Genomic DNA, 14797 nt, shown 5'->3' with positions numbered 1-14797 from the left:
TCCAATATCTTCTCTAGCCAGTGTTTTGTATTCATTCATCCGTTTTAGCTTAAGTCGTCTTTCCAAGAACACTTTCTGAATGTTATTTTATATACAACCCCCCCATAATTTATTACAGATTCGCCTTAATTTTTCCTTTGTAATTTCTTACGTTGGACCACAGCTGTCTGTTAAGACAGGTGAACCAAGGGAACAGAAACATTTAAAAAATCTTGCTTAAAACTTTCTGTATATAGTTCCAAAGGATTTTTAACAGGAGTGTAATTTTTCAACAATGTCACCTCTTAATGCTGACTTCCTAAAGAAGCTTTGACTACAATAGGCATGAATATGTTTTCAAAAGATGATGGGTAAATTACTGGGTGGTAATATAACATACCTTTGGTAGCTGATGGGACATTTCTATTTTCCACTTGTCTTTTATCATACAGTTTTAAGATAATTATGGTGTATAAAACAATCTTTTTTCTCTTTCTAGAACAGGCAATATTTTTCTTGATTACAGAAAAACCAAAAACTCCCATTTAAAGTTAAAAATAGCTACTATTCAATCTATGTATAAAAGTGACCAATATTCTAGGCAGTAAAGTAACAATTGATAATTATGATGGAAAGTCAATGACAATGGAAATTTTAAAATTTACACTCTAATAAAGATTCTCTATTCTTAAAATTCTCAGTAAGCATGACTTTGGAGGGGAAAATATAATATATTTTGTGTCCCAGGAGCTGTAACATTATAGCTGATGGTTATTCAATAAAAATGTAGCATGATCAAAGCACCAAAGTAAGTACAGCTGAAATTTACACTGTTTTATCAAACAGTTCCCTCTAAAACTTTTTGTACAGTATGGAAATAGTTATTAAGAAAAACCCATTCCATAGTATAATAAAATTGTCCAGCAAATAGTCAGTCATAATGTAGCAATTAATACACACATAAAAACATGAATGTTTTTATACATAAGCAATAAAATGAATATATAAGCAATAAAATATATAAGCAATAAATATAAGCAATAAAATATATAAGCAATAAAAACAAAATATTACAAAGTAAATACCGCAAAGAGTTCATTAAAATGTAAGTTAGGTTATATACCAACTTTCCTTCAGGAACTCAGGGTGACATTCCCCAGCATTCCCTCCTCTAATTTTTCCCACAGCAACCATCTTTTGGTATAGGCTGGGCTAAAAAAGTATGTCTGGCCTAAAGCCACTTGTTGTACGGCTTAGGGTAGACTGGAACCTGCATTTCCCCAGACATAGGGGACAACAACTTAGCCATCATAACATACTGGATTGCTAATGTAATTAATTAATTAATTCCAATTCAAGGACCTGTACTTCTATGATCCATTAAAAAATTGTACTAAATTATTAAGAATGCATATTTTTGTGTAGCATTTTAATTAGCAACTTAACTTTAATTAGCAATTTAACTTGTTAATAAGACTACACATACAAATAGATTGTATCCAGTTCTAGGACATCTTCACAAATTATCTTTCTTCTCCATCAACTATTCTATTAAAAAAACTAATAAAGCAAATGGATGCAATCTTTTTTGGGGAAGGAGAGCCATAAGAGTCTTGTGCAGACTTAGGCAATCAATGCCCTCCAACCTGTGTTTTGCATGCCTGGAGCTCTCTCTAGCCACGACTGCTGTAAATCTGATCATGAGGTGGATAACACAAGGGGCTACAGGGTAAACCCTAGCACAAACTCAGCAGAGTTAACCCCCCTCCCCACACAATTTCTTCCAGTCTGCATCACTGTTATGCCTAATCTGGTCCTCTACTTACTTCTCTGCTAAAATGCTGAATTTGACCCTTACCCAACAATTGTGAAATGTATCAGGGGCTGCATATTGATGGGCAAGAGGAAAATGGAATATGTATATGACAGAGGGAAAATCTGTATTTTTCTTATTTCCCTTCCCCCAATCTTCTTTTATCTTAACCAACTTCAAACCACTAGGGTTAATTTCAAGTGTTAGAATGTCAGCAGAAGATGCAAAGGAGAATGAATGCTGCATAAAGAGGATTAGTCAATTGCTTTTATATCCAGGGCGACAAGCCAAAATCTTCAAGCTCACATGTGATTTATTTTATTCTTATTGTTGCACTTTCTTGAATGTAACATAATATTGAATTTCTCTCTGGGATTTCTCTGAATCTCCTATATTAATTGATAGACAAGTAGGATATTCTGGAATATTGGTAAAGATAAAAAGATACTCTGGTTTATGATAACAAAAAAACTATTAGTTTTAAAACAAACTTTAAGAAACAGTCATATGAAAGAAACTTTTCTTTACCTTTAGAATAACACCAGGCTCCTCTTTATCTGAAGCAATAAATAAATTATGCCCACAAACTATTCCTTCTGCAAGGAAATGCTTGAACAACAGATTGGAATAAACACCATGTGCATCTTCCTCTGTAGGAAAAATATACATGTTACTAGAAAATAGACATATTACTAGGAAGGCAAACATGTTTGTTGATGTCTAACAAATGTAGATGGAAAAACATTGCAAAAATCTCATATTGTATCAATATGGCCTTCAGATTTAGCACCAAAGGCATATATTTGGTTGATACCTGAAGTACAGTCATGTGACACATTCAAGATAACCATTAAATCAAATGCCATTTTCATAACTTGAGCTACCATAAAGATAGCTTTAGAGATGTTTAATTTATGGTTTAATTAGTCTCTTAAATGTCAAGATACTTTCCATCATCATTCTGCGCTTTAGAGAATACCTGAATTTATTAAAATATTAAGAACAAAATACCTGATACTTATGTACTGTAAGTAATAAATATTAAAATGCTACTATCACTTCAATAGCAATTTCTAATGTGGTTTGCTAAAAGTTTAAATTATAATACAAACCTTTACTGGTATTTTTAGAAATAGGTGCCCCTGAGTAAATAATGTAAAAAAACTTTGTTCTGTTGTTTCAATGGAGACAAAATCGGGGTAGGGGCTCCAAACATAAGGGAAAGGAAACAGTGCTCACATGCTATCCTCCTTCTTACATGTTTTCTAAAGCAAATGTTTCATTAAGAACACCCCACCACAATATCCTGAAGTAACAGATTGTTCAGATATTTCTCCAAATATCTTCTTAATATAGAAAAGTAAACACTGTATTATGGCTGGTGTGGGTCTTCCGGGCTGTGTGGCCGTGTTCTGGAAGTTTTGTTTCCTAACGTTTCGCCAGCATCTGTGACCGGCATCTTCAGAGGGCAGGAGCACTGTCTGCCCACACCACACCACACCATCACCACCCACACCCACACCAGCCATCGTATTCTGGCCGTGAAAGCCTTCGACAATACAAACACTGTATTCTTCTATACTTTAAAGAAGCTTAAATAATTCATCTGTAAGTGACATTAAATATTAAAATCTGACAAAAGGGAGACTGAACCAACATATATTTTTGGTGCTTTGCTTGGAGTTCAGAGATGCAGCTGCAGGCAACTTTAGCCTACATCAAAAGTTGGAAAAAATGAGTTACATGTCATCCATGACCTGAATACTACTACAGCAGATGTGTCACTGCAACCAAAATTTACCAGTAAAAGAAAATAGACTGAAATGTTCAGAAAAGATTTTAAAATCCATTAATCCATCATTTTTCCAAATTTAGTAAACATTCCAAAAATCATTTATCTGCTCTATTTCTTGCTATCTATGTATAACTATGTATAACTATATTTTCCACGTCAATCACAACTGCCTTGGCCTTTGATACATTAATATTTATATCCATGGTCTTTGTTACATCATATCATTTACAGTGGTGCTTACACACAAACACACACATATGTAGCATTGGATCATTTTCCTCAATATATCAATGAACAAGTACAATGCTTTTGGCTCATTTATTTAACTGGGTTCTCTTTATCTAATTTTAGGACGTGTGGAGAACAGATCACTTTTTAGGTCATATTTATGCAGAAACATTGAAAATTCAAAAGGGTTCACAAAATTTTAAACAGCACTGTAACTAACATTCACTGAAGATCATTCAGTTCTCACTGCAAAAAAAAAAAATCCTTATACATATATCCATCAGTATATTAAACAACCAAGGAGACATCACAGATCTTTGTTTTACACCTTGCCCAATGTCCAATCTTTTGGTAATCATTCAATATATTCTCATTCATGTTTTATTTTCAATATATACCTCTCTTACCACATTCAGTAACCAAACTTCAACTCCATATTTGCTCAAGTCATTCCAGAATTCAAGCCTATTTAAATGTACAATGACCTGTCTTTCTCACACATATGTGCTCAACAGCAAATATGATCTACATATTTCCTGCCTTGCATAAACCTGTACTGTATTGCTCAGATTTTGCTCATTAAAAGAGAAGACAGATAACAGAGTTCTGCCACTTTCCCAGGTACACTCAAACTTATCCACCTGAAGTTTTTGCTAACTTTCTCCCTATACAGGGGAACAATAACAGCTTTGTTACAACTGTCACAAACAATTCTTTTCACAATGCTGTTCCTGGCAGCTTCTACATTATCTTTCCTTACATTCATTTTCCATTCATTCTATTGGAACATATACTTTTTCTTCTTATAGTCATTCTACTTTCACAGTATCACAGAGTTTATACCATAGAGGTAATCTAGTCCAGCTTCCTGCTCATTGCAGCATCCAATGCAGCATCTCTGACAGATGAATTAATCACTTCATGTGGTATTCTGTCCCATTGGCTGACAACTTGTACAGTCAGGAAATTCCTCCTGATATCTAGTCTGAATGTACTTCCTTCTAAGTTCTGGTTTTGGTGTTGCCCTTTGGAACACTAGAAAATAACTGCTCTACTGTGTTGGTTGGTTGGCTTAGTTCTGTCTTATTGATTGAAAGTGGTTGATTTTTTAAAATCCAGGCACATATATTTGAGTTTGTATATTTAGTAAATTGTTTTCCCCCCTCAAGTTTTAACTTTAACTCTGTGTATCACCTAGAGTGAGATGGACAGCTATATAAATTGTTTAAATCAATGAACAAATCCTTCAGCTATTTGAAGACTGCTGTCATATCTCCCCTCAGCCATTTTTTCTATAGGCTAAACACCTGCAGATCCTTTCACCATTCCTCATAGGGCTTGGTTTCCAGATTCTGCATCATTTTCATAACCTCCTTTTGAACTTGCTCCAATTTGTCACTATTCTTTTTGAACTGTGCTGCTGAGAACAAGACATAGTACACCAAAAGGAGTCTGACCGGTGTACAATTACTTCCCACAATCTGGAAGTATCACCTGTTAATACACCCAAGATAGCATTCATTGTTGTTTTTAAAGGCAACACATTGCTAGCTCATGTTTAACTTGTGGCCAACAAGGATACCCAGACCCCTTTCACATGTACTGCTGCCAAGCTGAATCTCCCCACCCTTTTCAGTTTTCTTACCTAAATGCAGAACTTTACATTTATTTTCTCATCATATTTTCTTGCTGATGATTCCTGTGCCAATAAACATAAGGAAGGACAGAGGGTAGTAACCATGTCTTGTTCCATTCATTAAAATACACTTTTTGTGATAAAAGACCAAATACCACTATCTTAGCTTCTTGTTCTTTATATCTGTTCTCTATGAAAAAACAAACTACATTTCATCTTCTTCAAAGTACAGAATATGAAGGGCCATTCCAAATTATTACCAGCTTTCTCTGTACCAAGGAAAATCATAGCCACTTTCCTGTTTTTCTTATTTATATTATCAATAGCATTCAAAATATACCTGATATTATCTCTCATGTATTTCTTTAGGACAAATCCAGTCAGGTCAGAATATATTAGATGAGTTAAAAAAACATTTAACCTCTTTGCAAGTATAGCCATAAAAAGCTTATAATCCACATTCAGTAAAAAGATATACAGTGGGGCAAAAAAATATTTAGTCAGCCACCAATTGTGCAAGTTCTCCCACTTAAAAAGATGAGAGAGGCCTGTAATTTTCATCATAGGTATACCTCAACTATGAGAGACAAAATGGGGGAAAAAATCCAGAAAATCACATTGTCTGGTTTTTAAAGAATTTATTTGCAAATCATGGTGGAAAATAAGTATTTGATCAATATCAAAAGTTCATCTCAATACTTTGTTATATATCCTTTGTTGGCAATGACAGAGGTCAAACGTTTTCTGTAAGTCTTCACAAGGTTTTCACACACTGTTGCTGGTATTTTGGCCCATTCCTCCATGCAGATCTCCTCTAGAGCAGTGATGTTTTGGGGCTGTTGCTGGGCAACACGGACTTTCAACTCCCTCCAAAGGTTTTCCATGGGGTTGAGATCTGGAGACTGGCTAGGCCACTCCAGGACCTTGAAATGCTTCTTACGAAGCCACTCCTTCGATGCCCAGGCAGTGTGTTTGGGATCATTGTCATGCTGAAAGACCCAGCCACATTTCATCTTCAATGCCCTTGCTGATGGAAGGAGGTGTTCACTCAAAATCTCACGATACACGGCCCCATTCATTCTTTCCTTTACACAGATCAGTCGTCCTGGTCCCTTTGCAGAAAAACAGCCCCAAAGCATGATGTTTCCACCCCCATGCTTCACAGTAGGTATGGTGTTCTTTGGATGCAACTCAGCATTCTCTCTCCTCCAAACACAGCAAGTTGAGTTTAGACCAAAATGTTCTACTTTGGTTTCATCTGACCATGACATTCTCCCAATCCTCTTCTGGATCATCCAAATGCTCTCTAGCAAATTTCAGACGGGCCCGGACATGTACTGGCTTAAGCAGGGGGACACATCTGCCACTGCAGGATTTGAGTCCCTGGCAGCGTAGTGTGTTACTGATGATAGCCTTTGTTACTTTGGTCCCAACTCTCTGCAGGTCATTCACTAGGTCCCCCCGTGTGGTTCTGGGATTTTTGCTCACCATTCTTGTGATCATTTTGACCCCACGGGGTGAGATCTTGCATGGAGCCCCAGATCAAGGGAGATTATCAGTGGTCTTGTATGTCTTCCATTTTCTAATTATTGCTCCCACAGTTGATTTCTTCACACCAAGCTGCTTGCCTATTGCAGATTCAGTCTTCCCAGCCTGGTGCAGGTCTACAATTTTGTTTCTGGTATCCTTCAACAGCTCTTTGGTCTTGGCCATAGTGGAGTTTGGAGTGTGACTGTTTGAGGTTGTGGACAGGTGTCTTTTATACTGATAACAAGGTCAAACAGGTGCCATTACTACAGGTAATGAGTGGAGGACAGAGGAGCCTCTTAAAGAAGTAGTTACAGGTCTGTGAGAGCCAGACATCTTGTTTGTAGGTGACCAAATACTTATTTTCCACCATGATTTGCAAATAAATTCCCATTTATTTTTTTTCCCATTTTGTCTCTCATAGTTGAGGTATACCTATGATGAAAATTACAGGCCTCTCTCATCTTTTTAAGTGGGAGAACTTGCACAATTGGTGGCTGACTAAATACTTTTTTGCCCCACTGTATATTCTTTCTTTAAATAATATTTATGTCTCCGTGTTTCTGAGACAGAAAATAATGATATATAATCTGAGACATTTTGGGGAAATTTATCTAAATTCCTTTTATATGAACCAGCATTATCAAAATTTGGGGAAAAACAAATTCAAGGACAACATGACCACCTTCACCCAATGTGCCACTCACTTTCAATTCTTCAATCAATTTCTCCCTATTGGTAAGGATTAGGTCCAGGATAGCAAGAAAGAACAAGACAAACAAAAATTTGTTGCAAGAGAAACAAGAATTTGTTTGATTTCTGACTCTTGGAAGTTAGATTCCCAGTATGAAGTCCTCCATTATCACTATTGCATACATCACTGAATGCATACGATGCCAAAAAGACCTCATTTGTATCTTCTGCCTGCCCAGGTGGTCTATAAAAAAACTCCCATCATTTTTGTTGCTCATTTCCCTTTAATCTTACCCAGATATTTTCAACATGATTTCCATACTCTAATTCGTGAATCTCTGTGCAAGTATGCAAACATTCAGAACCTCTGATCACCCGTGTGTGTGTGTGTGTGTGTGTGTGTGTGTTTAATGTCTTCAAGTCAGTGTTGACTCCTGGAGACTGCCTGGACTAGTCCCTGCAGTTTTCTTGGCAAGGTTTCAGAAGTGGTTTGCCATTGTCTGCTTCCTGAGGCTGAGAGAGAATGACTGGTCCAAGGTCACCCAGCTGGCTTTGTGCCTATGGTGGGACTAGAACTCATGGTCTCCCTGTTTCTAGCCTAGTGTCTTAACCACTATACCAAACTGGCTCTCTCTTCACCCATGTAATCTTCACTAATTCTCTCTTTTATTTATTTACTTCTGTGCCTTTTAATGGCTAAACCTGGACATAATATTGATATGAAAATTTTGCAATATTTTCCCATCTACATCTGTTAGTCATCAACAAACATGTGTGACTTGCTAGTAACATGTCGGTTTTCTAGTAACGTATTTTTCTTATGGAGATAGATGCACATATTTACTTCAATCTGTTGTTCAAGCATTTCCTTGCAGAGTGAGTAGGTTATCTTGCCAATGAGGCTGTCTGTGAGTCTAGTGATAGAGTGAAGGATAGCCCCCAAGACATGGATCTCTTCCTTTGGAGGTAATGCCACCTCATCCAGAAGAAGCTATCTTTCTAATCCCCAGACCTGAAAATCACCTAACAAGTGCACTTCAGCTGGGTCCTGAAGATAACCAGGCCCAGTCTATGCAGGGCTTCAAAGGTCATAACCAGTCCTTGAGTTGCATCCAGAAGTTGATTGGCAGCCAATGCTGTCCCTGGAGTAGAGGTGTTATGTGGGGAAATTTAGATGGGCCTGTTTTCAGGCACCAAGTTAGTAAGTTTACCATACCATCTGTCTGGCCTGGGGCAGAGATGTAAAGTTGGGGAGTATCATCATATGGATGATACCTTACCCCTTGCTGATAAATGGCTTCTTCTGAGGCCTCATGTAGATATTAAATAGTAAGGGAAAAAGGGCCAAATTCTATTGTTCCCCATTAGGGAGTAACTTTGGACTCAGTGTCCCTCCCTCCTGGAACCCACTGCTTAGGAAGGAAAACCACCACAAAATGGTGCCCCTCTTCCCAGTCCTTTGGTCAATGGTATCAAAGGCAGATGAAGCAAAACCAGGAGATTCACACTTCCCTTATCCCAGTCTTACCAAAGATCATCAAAAAGGGCAAACAATATTTCATTCCTGTACTCAGACCTGAATCCTGACTGATATGGGCCTAGATAATCTGTGCTCTCCAGGGGTCTTTGTAGCTGAAAGCCTATCAGTTTTTCTACAAACTAAAAAGATTGTTCACTGGATTATAATTCTTTGGTACAGCTGAGTTAAGGAGGAGGATCACTAGCACCTCTCTCAAGGATGTATTTATCACCTCTCTTACTTAGCCTCCTGTCACCACTTTGATCTCTTTAATTAGCTAAGAGGGATAGGGATCCAGTCCATGGGTGGCTGGGCACACCAGACAGATCACCCTGTCCATTTCCTTAGGACTTACAGGCTCAAACTGATCTCACATAACAAAGCATGTCAATGCCACTATCACCTCAATTGGACTTTCACAGATAACATTCAACTCTACATGGACATGAGCAAATTTATCCTCCAGATGCTGAGTAGATGCTTTACAATGGCCAGCTGCAGATCTTCCAGCCCTAATTGCTCCAACAGCGAATAAATAACTTTGAATAAAGCTGCTGGGCAGCTGTCTGCAGATGCAGTAAGGAAGGAGAAGTTTGATTCACTGGTTTTATAGCAGTGTAGGCTTGATTATGAGCTTTACCCATGCTTGGTCACATTCATCCTTTGCTTTATGCCAGCATCACTCTAGGCATTTCCTCTGTTGTTTCATCTCCTAGAGCTCCTCAGTAAGAAATGGATCAACAAACAGGGAGAAGCCACTCAAGAGCAATCCTGCCAAGAACTGCCATTGACCATGGACTCCATTAGTTGATCAGGCCCTCCAGAGAACTACCTGCCTGAGCTTCGGGAAACTCCCCAAGCACTCTTTGGAACCCTTCTGGATCCACCTAGAATGGACCAATCAAATAGGTCTCTCCTCTGCTGAAGCTTTGTGGCCTAGGAGACTGACAAGAAAACTAGATCAAACAATAAAGTCAGCTACGCTTTTAGATTTATATTGATTTTTTTTGCCATGTATATATCAGCCCTTCAGGGTAAGCCAGGTCAAGAAACAGACACCACAGGCATTCCAGGAATGCTACTTTGCTGTTTGTAGGGTATAGTAATAGAATCCTGAAAGACGTCTGAACTTCCCTCTGTCCCATCTTATATAAACAAAATCAAAATGAGGTTATTTCTCATGCTTGCTTCAACCTCTGGACTGTGTAATTGCATCTGTGTAATTGCTTGTTCCTTCCTTCTCCCCGTAAACAACTGTTTCATAGCTCCTCCAAGGACAACTTTCAATTCCTTTACAGTATAATTGAAAGAAACCTATTTCTAAGCAGATACTCACCAAACAACCTTTGTACTCATTCATTCTTAAATCTCCAAAGGGCCCAATCATTGTCTTATCTTGTACCCACTCATCTGTTCCTGCCCAATCCTAACTGTTCATCCTTAACTGTAACCATAATATAATCTTCTCCTCTGTATCACTTCATTCTGAATGCTCTTCCATTATCATAATTATCTGGAGGATACATCACCGCCCTATTAATTCCTACTTTCATATGTACCCATAACAGCATAGGTGACATCAATTCATATTTTTGACATACATTTTAGCCCTTTTGTTCAGTAGCAAACCTATACCTTTGCATGTATTCATCAGCTCCATTCCACAAGATTAGATCACCTTCATTCAGATTTATTACATCCTTCTACTTTCTCTTGGTTTCACAGAATACAACATATTTTTATTTCTTTTATTTAATTCATGAATCCATGCTCATTACCATTTAATCCTCTCACTTTCCAATTCACAATCTAGGTTTTCACATATTGCTTTCTATTAAGCTAGTGAAGGTGCAGACTAGTTCAACTAGGTTTAGTTGTACCTGTGCCCTTACAGCATTTTCTACTAATGGTAAGGACACTATCAATACATTTTGACCATTATGTTGCAAGCATAACCAAGGCCATGTTTTACCGAGGCATGCTCACATTATTCTAGGTAGGTTAGGATATCTAATTTAGACACTACCTTGAAAGCCAACATATTATTGCCTGAATCCCATTAATTAGGAGATACATGCAATATCATCATACAGAGATGATATTTAGTATATCATCTAAGTATACAAGATACTTAGTACATCAAAACACAACATGGTTTAGTATATTTAGAACTAGCTAATCCATTCATGGAGAAGTCAAGGCAGGTTTAGTTCCTAGCAGATGAGTCTACAATTTGGGCTCCAGTTTTGTAGTGGTTGATTAAGATACACTATGCATCAGCCAGTCACCAAAAACCTTACATGGAACTGAAGGGAAAGCAGCATTCTATGTAGCTTTAATTTCAAGTAAGATTGATACTTGATAATTTTCTGGAAGGCCCTGAAGACATGGTTTTGTCAGCAGGCCTGGGGACCCTAGGTTGATAAAGAGCCGATCAAGTGGTTGATTTGACTGTGTTTGTAGCCGCCGTGAGGGTGGGGGCGGGTTGATGGGCTTTTTGTATTGTGGATTTTAATTCTGTAAGCTGCCCAGAGTCACGTTGGGTGGCCATATAAATTTGTAAAAATAAATAAATACCCCTCTTATCCTAGGAAATTATCTGTAGCTGGTTAAACCTGAAATACAAAACATTCATGTCTCATGTCTAAAGATGAGCTATGCAATATCTTAATGCTCTATATTTTGCTACTATTCTATTCTAACTAACACTGCTCACTCGATTTCTTTTGAGCAAGATAAAATGGCCACCATCATGACAAAATATTATTTAGCTTTTTTTTAAACTTCCTAAATAAAAACGACGATGGTATAATATAAACCTAGGATCTGGAAGAGTGATACTTTGCATGGTTCTTCAAGTTCCAGAGGTCTATTTAAAAAAAAAAAATCTAGGGATTGAAGATTATAAAGTAGTTTCATTTATATTATTTACTTATTGAAGCAAAGTATGAACTTTAATAATGGCATTCAAGATTAGAGCAAGTTACAGGAAAAGTTGCAAGATAGAGGCTCAGTTACAAGACATCTTCCATGTAGCTTCTGACACATATTCACATTCCAAAGAAATTGAAATTACCACCTAAATTATAAAAGGAAGCAAAAGCATAGAAAATTACTAATATTTTTTTAAAAAATCTGCATCCAATGTATTAAAGCTGCAAATCTTTAACAGTTACGGTTAAATGCGATATTGAGGAAATCTATATTCATAGACATTGTCAGCCTTATCAGGTAGACCAGACAGGAAACACGACCAAATAAACTAATTCTACTTTATTGTAATGCTATATTAACAGAATCTTGCAAATCTGAAAGTACAATTCTCCCCATTTCCTTTACACCCTGAGAATTAGGGAGGGTCTCTTCTGAGCCTCTTGCCCTGCCCACCATCCAGCTGCAGACTATGCTGTCTCTTATCTGACTGTTCCCTAGGCAGGGTCTCTGGGCCCAGTCTCCCAAGGTCAATTCTACATACCATTACAGGCATCCGTGTGTGTGTGTGTGTGTATGTGCACGCGCGTGCATGCGCGCACGCAAGAGGAGCAAGTGACAAAACATACCTCATGGTGGCAAACCTGTAACTTATATACATGGCAGGCATTGGGAAAAAATAAGGGCAAAATTTGCATCATGACATTGCAATGCACATATTGTCATTTTCATACACTGTAATCTCAGTTTGCTACAGATGCCTATGTCTATACAGACAGTCCTCAGGTTACGATCATTCGTTCAGCGACTGTTCAAAGTTATGATGGTACTGAATGAATGGTACTTATGATGGGTTCATGTAGTTCCAGCCACTGCAGTATCCCCGCAGTCATATGATTGCGATTTCCAACTTTCCCTGCCAGCTTCCCACAATGAAAGACAATAGGAAAGCCACTAGGAAGTCAGAAGTAGCAATCATGTGAGGTCCTCACTTAATTATGGCAATCAGGACTGCCAGAATTGCGATCACTAAGTGATGTAGTCAAGTGACGTTGCACTTTACGACTGCTTTGCTTAGCGATGGAAATTCCAGGCCCAATTGCTGTTATAACTCAAGGACTACCTGTACTTACATGCATAACACATAAAAGCTATGGGGAAAGAGAATTATTTGCAGTACACCTGCAAGTACAATTTTATGTAGATAGACAGGTTACCCTACAGTTGGAATCTGTCATAATAAATCACTATTAAATTATTAAATCATCATCATTATTATTCATAGTACTACAGAATAATACTGTGACCTAAGGTGAACATTTCCTAAGTTGCAGAACAACTCACATAATTTGCCCTAGTTAATGAGATGAGATTGTTTTAATAGTCCTCACTATCTAAAATTGCATATGAAATATTTTATTAAATGTTCATAAAAGTTACAAAGCTCAAAGGAGGTTAATCTGTGATATTTGTATTTAATTAGCACATGCCAATACAGAGTTAACAAACATACACGTTACATTACTTGGCATATTGCCATTGGGTAGGAAAGTAAAATTTGACAACTTATATTTTGTATAATTATATTTAGCAAATCACTGTTTTGTACTTTGCTAAAGATTATCTTTTTAATTTTTCAAAAGGTGATAAGGTCAATTACATTGACAAGTGAAATAGGTTAAATTGCATACCTAAAACAAAAAAGGTAGCTAATTAAAATAGCTGAAATTGCTTTAAGGCTTAGACTGAACAAGAATAGTCCTGCCTTTCCCAAAAAATTGAGCTTTTTTTTAACCTGACCTTACTTACTAAGTGAAAGATAGCTTTTATAAGACAAACTTTAAGAACTGTGTCCTTCCTAACAACAAGATGCAGAGAAGTAGCTTAAATGACAGTTAAACAAGACCTGTAGTTTCATTTTAGCAAATATTACCAATTTTGACAGAACAAAGTATATATCTAAGCTGTCAATTTTTGTAGGCAAAATTATTCTATCATTAATAATAATTTTGACAGGATTTTAAGAGTCAGCATTTTTAGTATATTTTACACTTCATGCACATCTGCAGCACAATCTTAAAAAATTGAAGCAATTGTAAATTCCATATTAATGCTTTACAGGTAGTCCTCACTATCCGACTGTTCGTCCAGTGACCATTCAAAGTTACGACAGTGCTGAATGAAGGAACTTACGACCTGACTCAAAGTTATGGCAATCTGGGCCCTTGGCAATTGGTTTGCCCTTACAACCAGTTGCCAAGCGCCCCACGATCATGTGATCGCCATTTGTAACCTTCCCTGCCACCTGCTGGGAAAGTAGCCAGCAGTGAAGTTTGCAAGCTGCTTCCGCCTGTTGAGAGGACTCCCTCTTGTCTCTGAGGGTTACCTGAAAGATCTTTGTGCTGAAATCCAAGCAGGATTTTGGCATGGGGAGTTTAGTGCACGGAGCAGCTCTTCGTCTTGTCTCTGAGGGCTACCTGATTTTGACATGGGGATATTTTCAAGCAGCCCTGGAAACCTTTGTGCTGAAATCCTGCTTGGATTTCAGCACGAAGGTTTTTCAGGCAGCCCACAAAGCCCCATGCGAAGGTGTTACAGGCAGCCTGTAACAGCTTTGCATGGGGTTTTGGGGCTGCCTGAAAAACCTTTGTGCCAAAAATCCAAATAGGATTTTCA

The 14797-nt window shown here is 37.6% G+C and overlaps 1 protein-coding gene across 4 annotated transcripts in view; it reads right to left on the bottom strand.

Moving 5' to 3' along the window:
* Positions 1–14797, bottom strand: part of ELP4 (elongator acetyltransferase complex subunit 4) — a 170426-nt gene that overhangs the window by 146298 nt on the left and 9331 nt on the right. For all 4 annotated transcript variants that reach the window (XR_015797062.1, XM_088145859.1, XM_088145861.1 and 1 more), the window contains exon 3: positions 2321–2442. Coding sequence is in view for 3 of the 4 variants with exons in the window: in XM_088145859.1 (XP_088001985.1) it covers positions 2321–2442 (122 nt within the window). In the remaining variant the exon portion in view is untranslated. The remainder of the gene's footprint in view (positions 1–2320; positions 2443–14797) is intronic.

This window comes from Python bivittatus, unplaced genomic scaffold (genome assembly GCF_059951505.1).
Source record: "Python bivittatus isolate LINGU-HERP-01145 unplaced genomic scaffold, Pbiv_v1 ctg000480_np1212, whole genome shotgun sequence".
Lineage (NCBI taxonomy): Eukaryota > Metazoa > Chordata > Lepidosauria > Squamata > Pythonidae > Python > Python bivittatus.
Note: the sequence above shows the minus strand (reverse complement) of the source record. Positions and strands in the feature narration are given on the sequence as shown.